This window comes from Melospiza melodia, chromosome 22, assembly GCF_035770615.1.
Source record: "Melospiza melodia melodia isolate bMelMel2 chromosome 22, bMelMel2.pri, whole genome shotgun sequence".
In the NCBI taxonomy this organism is placed as follows: domain Eukaryota; kingdom Metazoa; phylum Chordata; class Aves; order Passeriformes; family Passerellidae; genus Melospiza; species Melospiza melodia.
In genome coordinates this window covers 2,546,358-2,566,216 of record NC_086215.1, presented here as the reverse complement: position 1 = coordinate 2,566,216, position 19,859 = coordinate 2,546,358, and the positions used below count along the sequence as shown (strand labels likewise).

Genomic DNA, 19,859 nt, shown 5'->3' with positions numbered 1-19,859 from the left:
TCTGGTCCTTCACCCTCTGTTATTTGGGATCAAGCTTAAAAGCCTGAGAACTTCTTCAGCTGTACTTGGGTAGTTATGGATTTATATTTTTTGTTTGTTTGCTTGTTTGTTTTTTGTTTTGTTTAGGCTAGCACGTGGTACAGGAAATGGTTTGGAAACCCCCATTCCCATGGATGTGAAACCCTTGTCCTGTGTTATGCTTTGTGTTGTGTTGCTGTTATTGACTAAATATTTTATCTTGGACTTGTCATGGTGAATTTGTCATGCCAGATCTGGAGAGGTGTGAGAGCAGGGCCTCTGGCACCACAATCCACTGGATCCCGTCTGACTGACCAGAGTTAGTGGTGGAGTTGGCAGTACTGGGTTTGTGGTTGGACTTGATGACCTGGGAGGTCTTTCCCAGCCTTAATGATTCTGTGATTCTGTGGTTCTGTTCATGTGCTGTGAGATGCTACCAGCTTGCAGTCTCTGATTTAATGATGCCATTTAATTAGGACTTGGCTGGAGATGTGATTGATTAAAGTTGCCTGTCATAAATGCAGATACAGAAAATCTTTAAAAATGGAAAAACAGTAGAAATTAATACTGAAAATGTCTCTGGTTTAATCTATCCTCATGTGAAAGGCAAAGAACTCACAGGCTGTCCTTACAGATGCAGTGGGGGTGGTTTTATGAAGCCCTCTCACTCAGTGGGGTGGCCGTGCTGTTTTTCCCATATTACCCTGCTGTTCTACCTGCTCTAGCTCCTGCACACACCTGTATGGCACAGCAGGTCTGCAGCTGGGGCTGGAATTAGTTCCAGATGTGCTGGACGAGCTCCTTTAGCTGGGAATTCTTGCAGCCTGTGCACTGAGAGCTGGTGGGACCCACCATGTGCTGTCCCCAGCAGTCCTGGATGGCAGCCCTGCTCACTGCCCTCGGGCAGGGCCTTTGCAGGGCTTCACAGCGTCCCAGGCTGGCCCCAGCCTGGCTCTCTGCTGTGTGGCTTCTGACAAAGGGCTGTGTGCATCCAGCATTCCTCCCCAGGGACTCTGCCTCCAGCTCCAGGCAATCCATGGGGTAAAGAATGTAGAGATTCCATCTCTGGGATGCAGCAGGTTCTGAGTGTGCAGGTGCCAGTTTTGGGTGATCTACCCTTTGCCTTTGCACTTACTCTTACAAGCAATGTGTTATTTGCAATTAATACAAGTTTATTTACTTAAAATTATGCCCTGTGCCTGTTGTGTTCCTACCCAGGTCCTTCATGCCCCATGCCTGGAAAATTCCTGGTCAGGTTGGATGGAGGCTCTGAGCAGCCTGACCCAGTTGAAGATGTCCCTGCTCACTTCAGAGCAGCTGGGACAATATGACCTTTTCAAGATCCCTTCTAAACCAAACTATTCTATGATTCCATCTTGTCTTCTCCAAACTTCTCTTTGCAGAGAATCTTAAACCCATCTTTTGGGTTTTCCAGATAATTGGAAGGAGATTGAAAAGTGGATGCTCCTGTTTTCTCTGCAATTTTGGAGAATCAGGCAAAGCAGTGGGATCCTTCTCACACCAACCTTACAGGATCATCCCGCAGCCTGAGTGACTACAGTAGCTTCTGCAATGTTGTACCTTGGGGGCAGAGCAAAAGGTTTTAAGAAAATGTTCATAGTCTCTTAGGTTTCTAATAAGAGACTCAGTGGAATCTCAAAGCTGCTCCAGTTGTGTTCTGGGTTGGTTTACTTTATTTTTTGAATGGACTTTGCTCTTGGTCTTCAAAATCATCCTCATCTCTAAGGATAATCTGATGCTAAGGCAAACCTGGTATCTTTTGAAGTATGCTAATAACCAGAAGGCAGGTAAAACTGGCTTCCTGAGGCTCCTGTGCTGTGGAAGGTTCCCTTGCAAGGTTACACCTACCCTCCAAAGCTCCAGGTGAACCAGCAAGTTGCAGTGAAGGGCCAGGCTGGATGGATCTCAGGAGCCAGATAGAGCATTGTGCACCCAGATCTAAATTGCCCTAGACTAATTTGGAGCCAGGTGACACAAAAGGGATTTTAATCCTGCAGTGAGCAGATCTTCACCTAATGGGGGAATCTAATCTTGGATCTTGTCTCAGCTTTGACTGGCTTTTTCCATATTTTTGATGTAGGTGACATTCTCCAGGTTTGCTGGTCTTTTTAGTCTGGTGGGAAGCTAAATTGAGAAAGGGCAGATGAAGAGCTGTGTTGCTTTTAAGATCAAGACTTGGCTTTTGATGTTGGGTCAGCAGGAGGAGAAGGTCTTTCATTGGAGACCTTGATACAAATGGATCTGCACAGAGAAAACTGGGTGGATGGTTTTGGTGTGACATTTAAGGCCACGTTACAAAACCATGTGATAACTCTGTGCAATTTATACTTTTCAGGAATGCTGAAGAGAAGATTAGGGTTGCAATACTGGGAGAGCTGGACTGAGTGTGCTCAGAGCTGTTAAGCTCTTGGTTTACTGTCTCTTTTAAAAGGGCCTGGGATTACAGGGAGGGCCTCTGGGTTTGGACTGGGTTTTGTGATCTCCTTCTCTAGCAGATCCTTGTCTGGGTGCTTTCCCAGCACATATCCTGGGGCAGACACTTTCTGTCCTCTCCCTTGGTCTGAAGCAGGGCCTTGCTGGCCCAGGCTCAGGATCACTGCAAGGGGAACACAGCTTTTCCTGTGCTGCAGTTTGGCTCTCCAAGGACATGTGGCATTGCCCAACATGTGTCTTGCACAGACTTGGCAAAGTTTAACTTACAAATGCACAGCCTTGTGTTGCTGTTTTTTGGAACCTCCTTTGGCCTTGGTTCAGGACTCTTTAGATTGTCACGAATCATCCTGCTGCTGGTGCTGGCTTGGAAACAAAGGGTGTCTCTCTGCCCTCTCTCCTCAGTCATTGCCCTTGCAGGTCTCTCTGACAGTAATTCCTGTGGGTTCATTCATTTCTGCAGGATGCAAGTTGGCTGAACAGACAGACACGTTAAGGGATAATCAGTAATACCAACAGATTAGGGAGTGCTTTCTATCCAGAAGGCCTGAGCCTTTTCCAGAGGAAGTTGATATTATCTTTGTAATAGATTGTGAAACTGAGGCCAATGCCCTCTCTGAAGCACTTGGGCTAGAGCACAGGTCCCTGACACCGATGCCAAAATGCTGCCCTGGGTGTTCTTTTCCTCTCATTTGCATCCCTGACCACACATCCCCCCCATGGTCCCAGTGCTGCCTTCCCTTGTTGCTTTTGCAGAAAAAGAAGGAATTGTGCCCTTTTCTCCAGCACATACCCTCTGTGGTCTCAGTCAGATGTGTGCTATCACATGGCTTTTCTGGCTCTGTGTGCTTCTCCCAGTCGTTGTTCCAGAGGCAGAAAAACATGTTGGAAGAGTTATTGCTTTTCTCCTTTTTATTTGATGTTCTTTGCCTGTCTCTGCAGAGCCATTTAGATAAGGGGATTTATCAAGCTTGGACTAATTAACCCTGGATGCAGAAAGTCAGAGTGGAGTGTTCCAGCTGTGAAATCCTCAGACTTACCCTGAAGCAAACATGGGTCTGGAGGAATTTCACATCCCTTTTCCCTGGCAAATCCCTGTGGTAACCTTTTGCTGTTGCCTTACCAGACCTCCCTCACTACCGTGCCCCCAGGGTGCTGTGGTGGCTGCTCAGCAGCAGGACTGCGTGGGGTGTCTGTGCTGCCCCTTCAAGGCTCCTGTTCTTAGAGGTTTTTTTCCTTTATTGAGCGAGAGAGGGTTGATTTTGAAAGAAATCCCGTAATTTTGCCTGTAGAAAGATGTTTTAGAAGTTGTTGCCAATAACTTTCTCAGTGCAGAATTTTCAGCCAAAGAGTGACTTCACAACTAAAGGAGGGAAGCAGATACCTGAAAGCTCAGAAAGAGGAAAAAAGGGAAAAAACAAGTTGTTTAACTGCCTGCACAGGGCCTTCAAAGCCTTCTCCCCCTTGTTTCCTGTTGCCATAGGTTCAGTGAGTCTTAAGAGAATGACTACTCAAGACAGAGCTTAAAAGTTGTGCTTGGTTTGTCTGGTGTTCCCTGGCTGTGCTCGCTGGTGTCTCTCTGGGAAGTGCAGCAGGACTCTGATCCCAAATGTGTCTTCCTGCCAAGGGTAGAGAGAGATCCAGACAGAGCTGCTGCACTCTGAACCAGATGAGAGACCTCCATGACACACATCTGGAGTCAGTGAAAAACATGAGGGCTTCTAACAGAATCCAAGCCAGAGAAGAGAAATAACCTTGTGCCTACTTCAAAGCACTGATCTCTTGTCAGCAGGATCATTGCTGAGTCCTGGTTCACATGGGAATCCTTGTGAATCCTCCTATTGCTGTGAGTCTGTCCCTCCTGCGGGAGGGTGAGGGGTGGCAGGGAGGGGCGTCATTCAGTCGTGTGAGGAGGGTCAGTCACACGTCACCCCTGCAGCTCCAGAGTCGGGGCCTCCCCCTGGCAGCGCCCCCTGTGCGTGTCCCCGAGCCCGGGGAAGGGCAGCAGGGCACCGATGGCTCCCTGGGAACTCAGCACACACCTTCCACTTGAAGGACTCTGACAAAAGTCCAGGATTCCAAGTCGGGAGGTGATAAACTCTTCGGGAGATGTTTCCTGCAGCCTGGAAAGGTGCAGAATTCCTGTGTGTTGGGTTGCCAGGACAATAACACCCTCCTTCTCTAAGGAGCAGTTTTGTTAAAGGTATGAAGTTTGCAGACACATTTCACGGTACATTTTTTTTTCCTAGAACTACCTGCTTAGGTTTTTTTTCCTTTTCCCCCTGTGCAGTAGAACTGTTTCCTTCTTTGTGACCCAGACTGGGGAAATAGAAATAATCTGAGTTAAGGGAAAAAATTAAAAGATTGCTTTTGTATAGAATTATTTCAAGGTGGAATGGTTCCCTGGGGTGGTACAGATGCACCAGCAGCTTGTTCCACCACATGGGAGATGAGGCAGGGATTGGCAGGGAGGGGACAAGGGGTGAGCCATACTTGGAGCTGCTGTTGCTGTCAGGAACTCTTGGCCAGGTGTGGACTGACAGTGAGAGAAACACTCGATATCTACAGTTCACCTCCTCTCTTCTGTGACTGCAAGTAAAGTCTGAACTCAGTGTAACTTCAGCCCCTGCTCATTTGGATTTTTACTGTTTTTTCCAGATTGCCCGACAGGAAGGAAGAGTCATTTTGACCTCTGGACTCCCATATCAGACTGTGAGTGTTCCAAGCTGCTGGCGTGTTTCTGGCACTGATCATTGCATGGTCTGGGGTGTGCAGGGGAGACAAGAGGAAAAGTCAGATGTGAATGCAACAGCTGGCTTGGATTTTTCACGTTTTCTCCACTAAAAGCTACATTTAGGGTCTTCAGAGGTTTGCTGTTCTCAACCACCAAGGCTTGGGGCAAAATGTTTTTTGATACTTATATTCAGTCCTGTACTGGTGGGGAGAGCGATTGCTCTCCATTGGGGGTGGGGGTGGAAGTCAAGCCAAACAATCCAGAGCAGTGTGTTTCTGTCTGGCCTCACTGGCAGGTGAAAGGCAGCTCAGTTTCTGTGCTTTTTATCCCAGAGATTCTTGCTTGCTGGCTGGCTCCACACTGAGAGAGTTTCAGCCCTCAGGGACATTTCCTCAGGCTTGGAAGGGGGAGATTGGAAGGCCCCGAGCATGGGTCTGGTGGAAGCTGGAGAGGTTTTGTGTTGCTATACAGAAAAGGCAAAGCAAAGGCCAACCTTGCCCTCAGCACCAGCTGTTCAGAGCTGTTCACAGACATGCTTCAGAATGCAGTGCTGAGCCTGCCAAGTCAATGCTTGGAGAGCTGTGATGTCCTGTTGCAGGTCCTTTGCAATTTTTTAGTGCCTAAAAATCCATTTGGAAGAGTGAAAATGTTCTGCATGAGCCAGAGTTCTGTTCACATGAGCCAGGGTGCAGGACTTCTTTGTCACAAACTGTCAGCATAAAATCTCGGTTGCTGATTTCTTGTGGAAAATCAGAGTGTGGAATCAAACTCCTCCCCATAATGAGAGGCTATGAGGCAGGTGCAGCCACCCTGCAGGTTCCATCAGCCTACAGCTGGTGGAATAAGGAATCCAGCGTCCTCTTGTTTGGCAGAGCTCTAATTTCAAAGTACAGTGTAGGAATTGCAAAAGGAAAATAACTGCTTCCAGGGTACAATTCTCCTGGGAAATACTCTGGTTCCCTTGGTTCCCTTGCCTTTGGATGCCCTCCACAAGGATGGGATGGCTCTGCCAGGCTCCTTTGCTGGTGTGTAGCTGATCCCATTCCTGTGAGTCCTTAGTATGGTCATAAGATGTGTCTGGGACTTCCCAGTGCTCACTCACAGATGCACTTCTCTACAGACTGTGGAACAAACATTGAGGGACTGTCCACATCAACCCCTTCACATTTCTTGGCCACCAGGGAACTCCAGGTGAAACGTTTGTGTGAATCAGAGGGGTTGAAGTGGTCACTGGGCATTGTTTCCATCACTGTGCTTTGGCACACTCTGTGGGATCTGGCCAAGTTTCCTCAGAAAGCTGGGATTGAGGTCAGGTTCCTTTTGCTGCCCCTGTCAGACCACCTCACCAAAATGTGAGTTGACAGGACTTGGGTATATTTTATAGAATAGAATAATGGAACTGTTAAGGTTGGAAAAGACCTTTGGGATGATCAAGTCCAGCTGTTAACCCAGCATTACCACTGTGGTCCCCACTAAACCATGTCTCCAAGTGCCACATCCAGATGACTCTTGAACTCTTCCAAAGATGACTCCAACACCTCCCCGGACAACTCCTTCCAATGCCTGACCACCTTTCTGTGAGGAAATGTTCCCTGAAATTCCAATCTAAACCTCCCTTAGAGCATCTTGAGGCCATTTCCTCTTGTTCTGCCACTTGTTAGCTGGGAGAAGAGGCCAATCCTCCCCGGCTGGACCTTCCTGTCAGGGAGTTGTAGAGAGTGAGCAGGTCCCCCTGAGCCTCCCTTTCTCCAGCCTAAATCATGTTTCATACACATAAAATCACACAATGCTTCAGGAGTCAGACCTCTTGCAGCAGTGGCTGTTAGGTTACCAATCGTGGTGCTCAGACCAGAATTCAGACTGTAGACACACACTAACTCTAAGCATTATTCAGCATTCAAACCAAGCCAAGAGCATCAGAACAGCCCCAGGTGCCCTATGCTCGGTCTCACTGGTGTCTCTGGTTTGCAGCTGCGCTCCCAGGTGGGAGAAGGAAGGTGTTTCTCTGTGAACTGCTCCCAGAAGGCGAAGGACCAGGCGCTGCAGGTGCTGGAGCACTTCAACGTGCAGGTGTCCCTGGGTGACATCTTCAGCCGCTGCCAGGTAGGACGAGGCTGGCTCCAGCCCCGGCTCCCGCTCGCCCACCACTCCCTGCGCTGCCTCGGTGTCCTGGGCCTTGCACTCGGTGTCTTCTTGGTTCCCAAGAGTTCTGCTTGAACTTTGGCAGCACCTGGCAAAGCCGTGAGGAGTTCTGAGTGCAGTCACATCCGTCACGGTGCTGAGGGCTCAGTCAGAGGATCAGAGGCTCTGCATCTGCAGCTTTGCTAGAAACTCGCCTGTTTTTCTGATTTTTACTACTTGGCCTGTGTTTTGGCATCAACTGTCATGGTTGGACTCTCTTTGTTGCTGTGTTCTCTGTCTAGGACACATGCTGTTTTAATTATAAACCATGTTTAATTATGGCTTTGTGATTCTGTTAACACTTAATTACTTTAATAGGAGGATTTTTTCATAGTACTTCTTTTTTTTTTTTTTCCAGAAGTTATTAGGTTAATTCATGTCCATGCTAGTTGATGGCTCCAGATTGTGTTTGGCACAGGATATCTGTGGATTGCTGTTAAGAATAAATTTTAATTGTGTTAGTTCAAATCACCATCTCTTCCAATTTCACTATTGTATTTGTTACAGCAACACGCTGAAACCTATCCCTTCCCAAACTGCATTATAAAACCAACAGGGAACTTCAACATCTCTCACCTTATCAGTGTCTATAGAGAGAAAAAGAAGCAAGTTGGTTAGAAAATTAGCTTTTTCTTAGGGATAAACAAGCCAGTGAGTCTGGCTCAGTGCCTCATGGTGGAGATCTGGGGTCTCCTGGCCCAGTGGAATTGCACAAGTAGTGTAGGAGCAGACACACCAGAGAGCGTGTCCTGAACCTCTGTTTATATCTGCTGTCAGATGTTGAAACTGGATCTGTAACTTAGAAAGCAAATAAGAGTTGTCCAGCTGGGCAGGTTGGCTGTGAGAGGAGACTGACGAAACTCCCTGCAGGTCAGATCCACAGAACAGAGGTTCATCTTACTGCAGGATAAATGGATATATTCAGCTATGGGATACTGCCTTCAGTCCTGTGGTTTTATTGTCCCAGAACAGATTGCAGTTGTTATACATACATATATTTAAAGTGGCACGCTGGCTTCTTGGCTGTTTTAAACAAACCTTTAAAAAACCTCATGGATTCTCCAGTTCCTTGACATCCCATAAAATAGCAGTGTTCCTCCTGATGGTTGTTGAAATACCACAAAAATAAGCACACACACATACACACATAAAACCATGCTGCAGGAAACTCAGTGCTCTCTAATAAATGCACGAGACTGTACAGCAGACAATGGAAAACTGACCCCTCACCCAGGATCTGGGGTCTGGAACTGGTTAACTCTATGGGTTTAGTACATGCTGTCTTAGTTTACAATATAAATAGGGGTAATCAATCTGGCTAGGAATATATACTAAGTGTTCTCTTACTTCCAGGAGAAATGCCTTCCCTGTAAATTGTGGTGGTGGAACAGCTGCATGTTTTATACCCCTCAGCATGGGAAGATGCTGATTTGTCCAACCTCTCCCTGTTCTGAATCACATTTACCTTCATTTAAGGCCTGGGCATTTTGGAGCGGATTTTGCTCAGCTGTGTCTGCAGACAGCACAGGTTTGGCTGATGTGCTGCTGATCCTCTGGAGGAGAATCCCAGCTCTCCTAGCTGCACTTCCTGGGGTTGTGTGCAAAGGGAGCCATGGGCTGCACAGGCAGCAGGATCATCCTTCAGCACTCTGGAAAACTGACAGCCCACATCAACAGAGGCAATTTCTGCCTTCAGGAGGGTGCTCTGGGCCTACATGGCCTACAGAGACCTCAGTAGTTCTTTTATACGTCCTTCCTAAAACATCCTCATTCTTTGTAAACCTAATTGGGCTTAATTAGGATGGAGGTGGGATCCTGAAACTGCTGAGCTGTGCTTGCCAGCCTGTCTGTGCTGCTCCGGTGCTGGGTCACAGACCTTGCGGCTCCCAGACTGCTCTGAGCTCTGCTCCTCCTTGCAGAGCTCTTTGCTGAGGGGTGACAGAGTGGTGACAGAGTTTTGGCTGCCCCTACAGTGGGGGAGCATGGTGGGCACACAAGCAGAGCTCCAGAAAGAGCCAAGTGCAGCTGGGTCTGGGCTAGGCAGGAGGATGGGCAGTACTGACCCATGAGCTGGGCCCCTCTCCTCCCTCTCCTGCACGGAGCTGGGCCTGACCTACCAGCAGGGATGGGTTATCTGTGCCATCAGCCCTGGCTGTGTCACAGGAAGCAATGTGGCATCCTGCCTGCTCCCTCTGTCTCATGGAGCAGGGGCTTGTTTTGTCTCCTGGGTTCTGTTCTGTAAATGACTGGAGTGAATATGGCAGCAAATGTTGTCATAACAATTAATGCGTGTAGTGCAGAGCACGTGGTAAAAATAGGTCCCAATTCAATGCTGTACCCAAGACTGCTGGAAAATCCGTTTCCTCTGTCAGCTCCCTCAGCAGGGATGGACGGGCTCTCTTTTGCAGATGTAAAGAATGGGCTTGCTTTGCAACCCTGCCAAAATACTGCTTCTGTTAAAACAATGGCCAATACTGGCTACCTCTGTCTGACCTAGAGCAGCAAGTGCATAGGGAGTGTCATCCAGGGGCTGCTCAGCATTTCTGCTCCAGCTTCTGCTGGTCTTCAGTTTGATTGCTCCAGTTAAAGGCTTCAGGAGTGGGGACTGCTGCCAAAGGTGTCAGTGATGGTGCAGGAATGGCCTTTTCATTCCATGTGTTCCTCAAGTGCTGCATTGTAAGGACTCAGTGATGATCCTGGTGAAGCCACCCCTGCAGTGTAGCTGTAGCTGGGCCTGGTGGTGCCTTTGGTGAGGAACATTTTAGTGAGGCTGAGTGAAAATAAGATTAATTTTTGGTGACATGCAAAAAACCCCTATAGAAGTTCTACATTTCATAGTCTTAAAATGTTACAAGCCCATTCCTTGTATTTGAAATGCAAATGTCATGTACCTGTCACCTCTGCATACATTTGAGTATCTTGTATTTTTCTTCTTTTCAGACAGCTGAAATACTTCCTTCAGGAAGGGACAGTGTGAAATAATGTTTGGGGTGTTCAGACATGATCAATTCAACATGCTGAACCCTTACAGTAGTCAGGAAGATCTCTGTGGAGTTGTTGGAGGCTGTTGTGGGAAGCCTTAAATGTCAGCTCCCAGTGCAACTCACCCAGGAGATAGATCAGTGATGCTCTGCTCTCCACAGCTTGGAGGAGATTCTAACACAGAACTAGCAGTTAAAGAAGGAAAAACCACCCAAACCTGCTGAAGAAGGCCTGGACTCCAGTCCATGGGCACAGACAGCTGACAGCGGGGTCATTTCATAGTGGGGTGAAATTCAGCTCCTCTCCCAGGCCAGCAGGGGCTGTCTCCCACCCTTCCTGGTGCTGTCCCTGTTTGGGACATCCTGCTGTGACACTTGGGTATGGCCTGGTGGAACAGCAGGAGAACATGAACTCCATGTCTCCATGTCATTCCAGTCTCTTAAAGGAGAATGAATTGTCTCTTGAGAACAGCCATGTTTTGGCAGGATCCATTACCTGAATGACTGGTGTGACTCTTGCCATCTTGCTTTTCCATGCCATGTGATTGAAAGTCCACTCAAAGTAGGTGAGGGCCACACCTCTGAACTTGCCATGTGCCAGGGCCTTGTCACTGACTGCTTGGTGAGCCCAAGGGCCCAGGACGTTTCACTTCCCATGGCTGAGGTGTCTGGCCCAGCCAACTTGTGTCAGTGAAAGAACACTGGTGTGCAAGCAGATCAGTGGAGGCACAGGGCTGGCAGGCTTGGGGTGAGCAGTGCTGCTGACAGGGAGGAATCCCAGCTTGGATGGTGATAAACTGAGGAGATAAACACTGCAAGTTGTTAGCTTTACATCTTTATATCACAAGGGTTTGTCACTATCTCTTGAAGGGACAACTGTCTTCAGTGTTGTTTGGGCTCACCAAGAAATTCCTCCTGGAATCTGGAAGAACCTTGTGGTTAAAGGTTTCTAACTGCTGTAAAACACTCACTGTGTGAGGCTCTGCAGCTGGGTTTGGAGCCAGGAGGGCCTGTCCATCTGCAGAAAAGCTGTGCTGGGCTTTACTGAAAAGTGTAGCTGCTGCTTAGCTCAGTTCTGGGTCTGAGTCTTTGCTTGGGTATGGGGGGAGCAGGCTGGGGGACCTGGGTCCTGCAGAGCCTCTGTGCCACCCCCACCTCCCCCAGGCCTCTCCTTCCTTTCCCACCCTCTGTTTGACTTGACCCTTTAGCCTTTAAGCTGGCTGGGGCAGGGACCCTGCTTGAACAATACCTTACGCAACAGGAGGCTGATCCCAGGTGAGGTTTCAAGGCTTTCCTGCAAGGAAAAATGATTGCAATTATATCCCCTGCAAAAATAAATGTGCGGGGGAAAAAAAATCCCAGGCTCCAGCTGCAGTTTGTGCATCTGAACAGCCCCACATTGACAGGGGGATTATCTGCACGTTCAAATAGGTTGTCTCTTTCACGTCACTGAATGCTCTGATCCTAAATAAGCAAATTACATCAACTATTCTGATGTCCTGTTTAACTTATGACCTCAGCCTGAACACTGCAGGATATGAGAGATAGCTGCTCAATTTCATTGTCTGGAGATCTGATATATTTTTGTATTTTTTTTGTGCCCCCCCCCCCCCCCCCACCTTTTCAGTTTCCAAACTACTCACCCCAGCTTTTACAAAGGTGTTAGCATGGGATTAGGAGTAGGCGGGGAGGAAGAGAGGAAACCACCTTTTTTTTTTTTTTTTTTTTAATTAGGTGCAAAAGCATTCTAACAGTTGTAGCAAATGTTTCTGGTTTTTTGTGGTTAAGGTAACGAATTTCATTGCTGCAAAGCTCATCATGTGCAAGCTGACTTACGCAGAGGGAGCCCAGGATGGAGCAATCCATTTAGCAGGGACAAAGAAAAAAGCCTTATGATGAGATGGAAACCCTGTACTTGGGGCACTTTGCAAGAACCTTTGAAGCCAGCCTGGGAACTGTGGCAATATTAGTTGATAATTAGTAATATAGATCCCTCAAGCTGTCGTTTAGATTGAAAATGTGCATGTCTCTCATGAGCCTCTGTCACACCAATCTGATCAGCAGGCTTTTTTCTTCCTTTTATGTGGGTTGCTGTGTCGGTCCAGACGATGATGAGAACTGCCAGGCATCGTCTTTCTCACTCAGTTGTGAGCTGAGCAGCTATCTCCTGCTCCAGTGTGGCATGGAAGTGGAACCAGGGCAATTTTTCTTTGTGGTCACCTCTCCTGGCCTGAGCAACAGTCATTTCATTCATTTTAAAATACCAGCCGTCCTTCCCCATGCGCAGAGAAAAACCAGAAAGATTTAAAGGCTACGTGTTTCATGAGATGTTTCTGCCCCAGCAGACAGCAAGGGGTTGGCCTTGGGAGTCACTCAGGACAAAAAGCATCTTCAGCTCCAGTGGGGCTGAGACATCATCAAAGAATTCAAAAATGTCAGTTCTCATAGCCCCTGGTTCAGCTTTTGAGCTGCCCTCCACTGATGCAACATCATGTCCCCATTTACTTCCTTTCAGCCCTGAAATGTCTTTGGAAAGTGCTGTGTCACCCTCTAAATGAAGAATTTAGAAGGGTCACGTGTGCTGGATTTCAATGACTTGGGAATGCTGAGAAAGAGAATATCATTTGGAAACCCTCTGTGGTTTAATAAAAGGTTCATCCATAGGATGCAATTTGTCAGCGCCTACAGGTCAGGAAAACCTGTGATTAAGAGCATCTGTGGTTTCCCCAGATGTGTGAGTGAGCTGCTTACTCCTCCCCAGTCACCCAAACCCAGGCTCAGCCCGGTGCCTGCCCACGACGTGGGCTGTGATTTCTTGCTTCAGAGTGTGATTGTTCAACACAAAGGGTGAGGCCCTCTTAATCTTTTTGTTTATCCTGGGCTTGGCAATTCCGATGTAATCTGCAGCCTGTGCTGCAGAGGCTCCAGCCAGGAAGCACAGCTGGTATTATTCTGCCTCGACAGACACTGTTGAGGGAGCAAATTGCCCTCCAGAGGTACTTGTCCAGGGCTGGCTGAGTGGCTGAGTGGCGAGTGCTCCTTGCCCTGGCAGCGCGCCCCGCTGAGAGGGACCAGCTCTTTGTGTGGAGTGGCTTTACACGGCAGTCATTAAATACCACCAGACTCTGGGATCATTTGTCATGGCAAATTCCGCTTCTTTGCAGTCTCTGGTTGAGATTTTTATTTGCTAACCTCCAATGGCTTATAAATGGTAGTGAGAGCTCGTAGTGAGTGGTCACTGTTACTTGCCAGGGGTGGAGACACCCCGAAGCACCACAAAGATCAGGGAACGCTTTGGGTCAGAAGGGACCTCAAAGCTCATTCAGTTCCAACCCCCCTGCCACGGGCAGGGGCACCTTCCACTGTCTCAGGGTGCTCCAAGCCTCGTCCAGCCTGGCCTTGGGCACTTTCAGGGATCCAGGGGCAGCCCATTTTGTGCCAGGGGTGACCTGTGCCAGGGCCTTCCCACACACAAGGAAGAATTTTTTCCCAATATCCTATCTCTCCCTGCCCTCTGGCACTGGGAAGCCATTCCCTGTGTCTTGTTACTCCAGTTCCTTGTCCCAGGTCCCTCTCCAGCTCTCCTGGAACCCCTTTAGGTACTGGAGATTCCAGTAGACACTGAGCAAGCCCCAGCTTGTGGTTGCAAGGCAGGAGGGCAGCACTCTATCCGTGATGGCTTTGCAACATGATACATGAGTGCACACAGCACCAATTCTGTAAAATTCCCAGCCTGGAGTTGGCTTAGCCCTGTGCTGTTGGCCACATTAAACTCAGAGTCCCCCAAAAAAGGGCTCGACTGGGCCTAATTCTCAGCAGCGAGCCCAGCCGTCGCTGCCTGGTTCCCACAGACTGTACACTTCCCTGCCAAGATTTCAGTATCTTCAGAAATTCAGTGGAGCATGAAGGTCACAGCAAGGGGAGAATGACAGCCTGAGAGGTTTTTTTCCCCTTTCAGCAGCTCGGAGCAGACTGTTGTCTCTCTCTCATGTTGACTGTTTTCATAGGGTTAGCGTGAAGTTTATGTTTTACACAGCCCAGTGGCAGTCGGAGCTGGGATCAGCTGTGTTTCTTCAAGGAAGACGGTCTCATGTTGCAGACTTTCTTTCTCAGTGTCTGCAAAAGCTCGGTTTCCAGTGAAATTTCCCTTACAGATCTTTGTCTTGAGGTTCTCTTTGTGGATGTATGTGAGAGACTGTACCCAAGGTTTCAGTTTGGGTATTTATTTCGTTTCTTTTATTTTCACTTGCAAAGCTGCAGGCGGAAATTAAACTTCAGCAGGGAGGGGGGAAGCTGTTAATTTTTCACAGTGTTATGTATTCCAGTGCTCAAAATGATGATGCCAAATTAGCCATTAGAGGTCAAACCTCAGCTGACAGCAAATGTTTTCTTTTGAGGAAGCCATCCTTATTCCTGGGAACCAGTTTTGTTGTCCTGTGCTAAATGCAAGAAAGGTATGAATGTGTGGTTTTTCCTGGAGGGCAACACTAGCTGGAAAAATGCTGGTTTTAGCCAGTGGAAACAGCACAAGCAAACAACGATTGGCAGTGAAAACAGCACTTGTATTTAGACTAGCATAGAAAAGAGGACACAATGTAGTACAGAGTAAATGTCCTTTTATACAGCCTGTACAAGGCTTTTTCTTCCTCTCATGGGTTTGGACAGACTATGAAGTGTGTTGGTCAGCAGAGAAGCTGGTGCACTGGGAGAAAGTAATGAAGGGTCAGCGGGTGACAGTGATGGAGTGACTGTAAGGAAAAGGAGGAACTCTCTGGAGAAGGCAGTGACACAGCTCTAACTCCCATGTGTCCTGAGGAAACTGTCCCCATGGTTTCTCTCAAATGTCATGAGAAAACAAGAGATTTTTAGCCAGTTTAAGTTCTGATGGTTTCCAGTCCCCTGTGCCTCCTGAGGTCATATTTCAGTGTATTGACTGTGTCAAGAAGCCAAAATTCCCATGTTTTATGCACTGTGTAGTTTCTCCTCCTTTTCAACATCAGTGTCCTTATAATGTTCTTTGTTTGTATGTCATGGTGAGGGTGGCTTGGCCAGCTCCCGGTGTTTGAATGGGAGTGGGGACTCGCCAGAGCAGCACAAAGACCATGGAATGCTTTGGGTGCCAGGACCTTAAAGCCCATGCAATCCTACCCCCTGCCATGGCAGGGACACCTCCCACGTCCCAGGCTGCTCCCAGCCCTGCCCAGCCTGGCCTTGGGCACTGCCAGGGATCCAGGGGCAGCCACAGCTGCTCTGGGCACCCTGTGCCAGGGCCTGCCCACCCTCACAGGGAACAATTCCCAATTCCCAATATCCCATCCATCCCTGCCCTCTGGCACTGGGAGCCATTCCCTGTGTCCTGTCCCTCCATCCCTGTCCCCAGTCCCTCCCCAGCTCTCCTGGAGCCCCTTTAGGCCCTGGAAGGGGTTCTGAGCTCTCCCTGGAGCTTCTCCTCTCCAGGTGAGTACCCCCAGCTCTCCCAGCCTGGCTCCAGAGCAGAGGGGCTCCAGCATTGTGATAACTCAGTATCAGGCCAATGTTTTCCCAAGTCCCACTGAGAATCCTGCACAAAAACCATTGCCCTGTGGTTGCAAATGACACTAACTCCTGCAATGTGCTTTGTGGGGACTGCACAGCTCTGCAGCCATCCCTGGTCCACAGCAGTGCCAGCAGCAGACCTTTGTTCCTTCAGAGGAGAAATGTGAGATCTCAAGGCATATTTGGAGCCTTCCTTGGAAACACCATAGGTTGAGCTGCACCTACTTGGTTTCCTTGTAGAGTTTGCCAAATCTGTAATTGCTCAACTGCATTTATCTGAAGACCCTTAGTCATTAAACTGTGTCACTTCCTATGGCATAGATCAGCCTGTATCTGTTATTAATGGTATTAATTGGAGGTATTAATCCAAAACTGTGCCAAAACTGTGCCAAAACTGTGTGTCCACAGCTCCTGGTGAGATGTGGTACAGGACTGTCTGTAGCACCTACTGCTGTTAAGGCATTTCCAGCTGGTGATGATGGTCAGCAACATCTGTGGGGTTCTCTGGCCTTTCCAGGAAGGAAGACCTTGTCCCCACAAGGTGCATCTGGTCTGAATGAGTGGCTGGATAAAAGAGACCATTTTGTGTTTGTGCAAACTCTCTCATCTAAGGACTACACAGAAACAGAGACACAGAAACTGGGAGAGCCACAGCAGTATCCTGGTCAAAACAGAGACAGAAAGCCTTTAAATGAGTTCCTCAATTAATGCATTGTGTCAATCTTGACAAAGAGGATATTTTGCAGCTATTGTGATGAAATGCATCTAAGCCCAAGGTAGGATCTGGCTGAGCTTAGAGGGAGAAATGGCAGTGTAGGAGTTTTGGCAAAAGTGGAAAATGTAACATCCAGGGCACACTCCTTGTGAGTCATTATCTTTCCTCCGGATAAGGGGATTTGGATGATTTACTTGTCCTAATTTAAGACACACAGTCTGAGTTGATCACCTTTTTATTCATGGAAGTGCTGGGACAGGATGTAGGTGAAAGCCTGGTTTTGTCTCATGCCCAAAAGCTTCTCTATTCCCATTCCCAGCTCAGCTTTTCTCTTGATGATTTCTGGGAGAGCTGCCCCTGCTGAGGCCTTTTAGTGAAGTGGGAGAGGCTGATGTCTGAGATGAACACAGCCAGATTTATTTTTGTTACTGCACGTTTAAAAGCTGTGGTTAAAGGTGTCCTGCAGCCAGGAGGGTGGTCCCACAGCCCCTGTCCCCTGCCTACTTGTCCATCCCTCACATTTGCAGCTTATGCCAGGGAAGGGGGCACATGGGCAGCCAGATGTTGAGATTGATCTGGCTGAAATGGAAGTTCCCATCCACAGCTGGATCAGTGCCTTGTAGTCACTAGGGATCTCAGGAACAAGATACATTTCAGGTGTACTGATGGTATGGACTGTCCACCTCCAGCACCCGATCCTGGCTGGGAGCCCTGCAGAGGTGTGGGTGGACCAGGAACCTCTGCAGCTGGTGGGGTTTTAATTTGACAGTCTAACTTCACAGACTTTAAAGAAGGGGAGATCACTGAGCTTGGTCCTGGCAGGAAGAAATGAGCTGGTGGTTGGAGAGAAGGAAGTTGGCGATGGAGGAGTCAGAGGAGGAATATGGTTCCCTACAAACAAGGTCATGTGAACGGTGACAGCATGGAGTGATCAATGTGCAAGGATAATAGGTCACTGGGGAGTCAGCCTGAAAGCTGAAGCCTCTCAAAATATCTGGAACATTGTGGAAAAGAAAGTTAAGAAGACATCCAGTAAAGCTAGACAACTCTTGCCCCCTGGCCTGCCTCACTGTCCTGCTTCCCTCAGCATGGCTTTGCACACCCCAGTCCGTGACTGTCCGAAGGAGTTGGGCACTCAGAGGTTGTTTGTGCTTCCCTCCATGCAGACAGTGCCCTGTGGGGAAGGGCTGAGCCTCAGCTCTCAGGAGCAAACCCACCCACAGGCAGGAGCAGCCTCCCTCGCTGGGCCTGGCCAGCTCCGGCTGCCCGCGGCTGTGGGGCCGCTCCTCCCCCGAGCGGGGCCTTCCCTGGATCAGCCGCATTTACCGGCATTTACTGCCGGGCTCAGATTACGCCAGTGAAAATAATCGGTTATGCAAAGTTACGCTGTTTAGATTGGGTTTCTTCTGTGTGGCCAGCGAGGTGTGAAAGTCAATCTGCGCTGCAAACCCTGTGGGCACTTTCTCCCTGCTGGCTGGATATGATAGCTCTGGGCTTGGGCTCTTAGAGGGAAACGCTGGCCCTGGGCTTGGCTCAAAGGGACACAAAGCACAGGTGGTTACAGTGGGACGGGGCTCCTGAGCTGCACAGGGCTCCTAAACCCAGCCTGGCAAAGCCAACGGGTCCCCTGAGAGGAGGGTGTGAGGGCTGCCTCTGGGGAACCCTTCGGCCCCCTCGCCCGGCTGGCAAGGACAGGCCGTGGCTGCTGACAGAATAGGCTTGTAATGGTTTTATCATGGAAGAATAATTAAAGTTGGAAAAGTCCTCGAAGATCAAATCCAACCATTCCCCCAGCCATGTCCCCAAGTGCCACATTGATGCAGATCTTAAATCCCTCTAGGCTGGGCAGCCTGTTCCAGTGCCTGACCTTTCTGTCTGATCTCCAATCTGAAACTCTTCAGCACAACTCGAGGCTGTTATCAGTGCACTCCTGTTCCCAGGCCATCATCATGGCCCATGCAGAAACTGCAGAGTAATCAGTAAATCTTCAGCGTTAGGAGAAGGACTTGCTGTCACAGAAGTCTTTCATGATATTCCTCTGATGCTTTTCCTTACGATCATCTTCTTTTTCACCCCCAAGGAATCACTGATTTGGAGTTTAAATGCAGAAAAGCCTCTGTGGAGCAACAGCCCCTCCTGCTCTCCTGCCTGCAGCCACGGTGTCCCTGTGATTCCTGCCCAGAGAGACCCAGGCTCACTCCCAGTTTGAGCTGGGGGGAGGCTGTGGGTGGCCAGGGCTCAGGCTGGGGCCCTGAGCTGACACCCCAGTGTGCTGTTGATATGTGGTCAGAGCAGTGGCACCTCACAGTCACTGCTCAGGGGCTTGCTGGCTGCTCCTTGGTGTTCATAAGCACTGGAGCATCCCAGGGTCCGTGGGGGAAGCTCCAAGGGCTGCTGGTTTGCCCGTGTTCTTGCAACCCCGATGGAATGGGAGAAACACAGAAAGGCAGCTCATGCATATTTAAATCAGTGCCAATTTATGCTGTCGCTGATCTGTGACTTACCGCAGTAACATTCATATTCAGCTTTAGTGCCAAAAGCAATACTCAGCTGCTTTCTTACTCCTTAATGAAAAATACTTCTTTAGGGCTTCTTTGAAGTCCCCACCCCTGAAAATCCCAGCTATATTGCCATCATTGTTACTGTTAACAGCCCCTGCCAGGCCCGGGAGCCTTTCCTGACGGATAGCTCCGCGGGGCTTTGTCCGGGGCTCCCATTCAGCGCCGCTGCAGCCAGTTTGAAATGGCTAATGACGGGCCTCCCAGGGGACTGCTGCCAAGCTCTCAAAGACCTCCCAGGTTTGGAAGTGGCAGGGTGTCCTTTTCCTGGGGCCAGCCGCAGAAGGAATGCACACACTCAGATTCTCCTACCTAAGCCGCATCAGTCAAGTTATTTTTTCAGTTGCAAAGAGTCATCCATGCGTACAGAGCCGGTTGCTTAGCAGGAGAGAGATAGCTGTGTCAGTAGAGGACATGGAATAAATAGAGGGAAAAGGTTAGGTGGAAAGATCCCCACTAGTTTGAGGCGTTTTTGTGTTTTAATGTTGAAAATATCCTTTTGGAAAAATATGAAAGGCTTTGAAAACTTAAGCCAGGGTCTGTGTCAGAGACAGGACAAGACTCACCCGTCCCCAGGATGCAGTGATGGTGCAGTGATGTTTATGGGTGCAATTAGGAGTGTGAATGGTCTCGGTGGGCCCAGCTCCTACGAGCCATTTGCAAAGGACAGCCAGAAGAACACTGGA

The 19,859-nt window shown here is 48.9% G+C and overlaps 1 protein-coding gene across 7 annotated transcripts in view; it reads left to right on the top strand.

Annotated features, from left to right (window-relative positions):
* The window catches only part of EXD3 (exonuclease 3'-5' domain containing 3), a 256,573-nt gene that overhangs the window by 132,295 nt on the left and 104,419 nt on the right, over positions 1–19,859 (top strand). For 6 of the 7 annotated variants that reach the window (XM_063175042.1, XM_063175038.1, XM_063175039.1 and 3 more), the window contains 2 exons: positions 5,128–5,181; positions 7,175–7,306. In XM_063175042.1, coding sequence (XP_063031112.1) covers positions 5,128–5,181; positions 7,175–7,306 — 186 coding nt within the window. Of the gene's footprint in view, positions 1–5,127; positions 5,182–7,174; positions 7,307–7,430; positions 7,856–19,859 lie in introns of those variants that run through there. The other variant, XM_063175045.1, reaches the window with a different exon arrangement.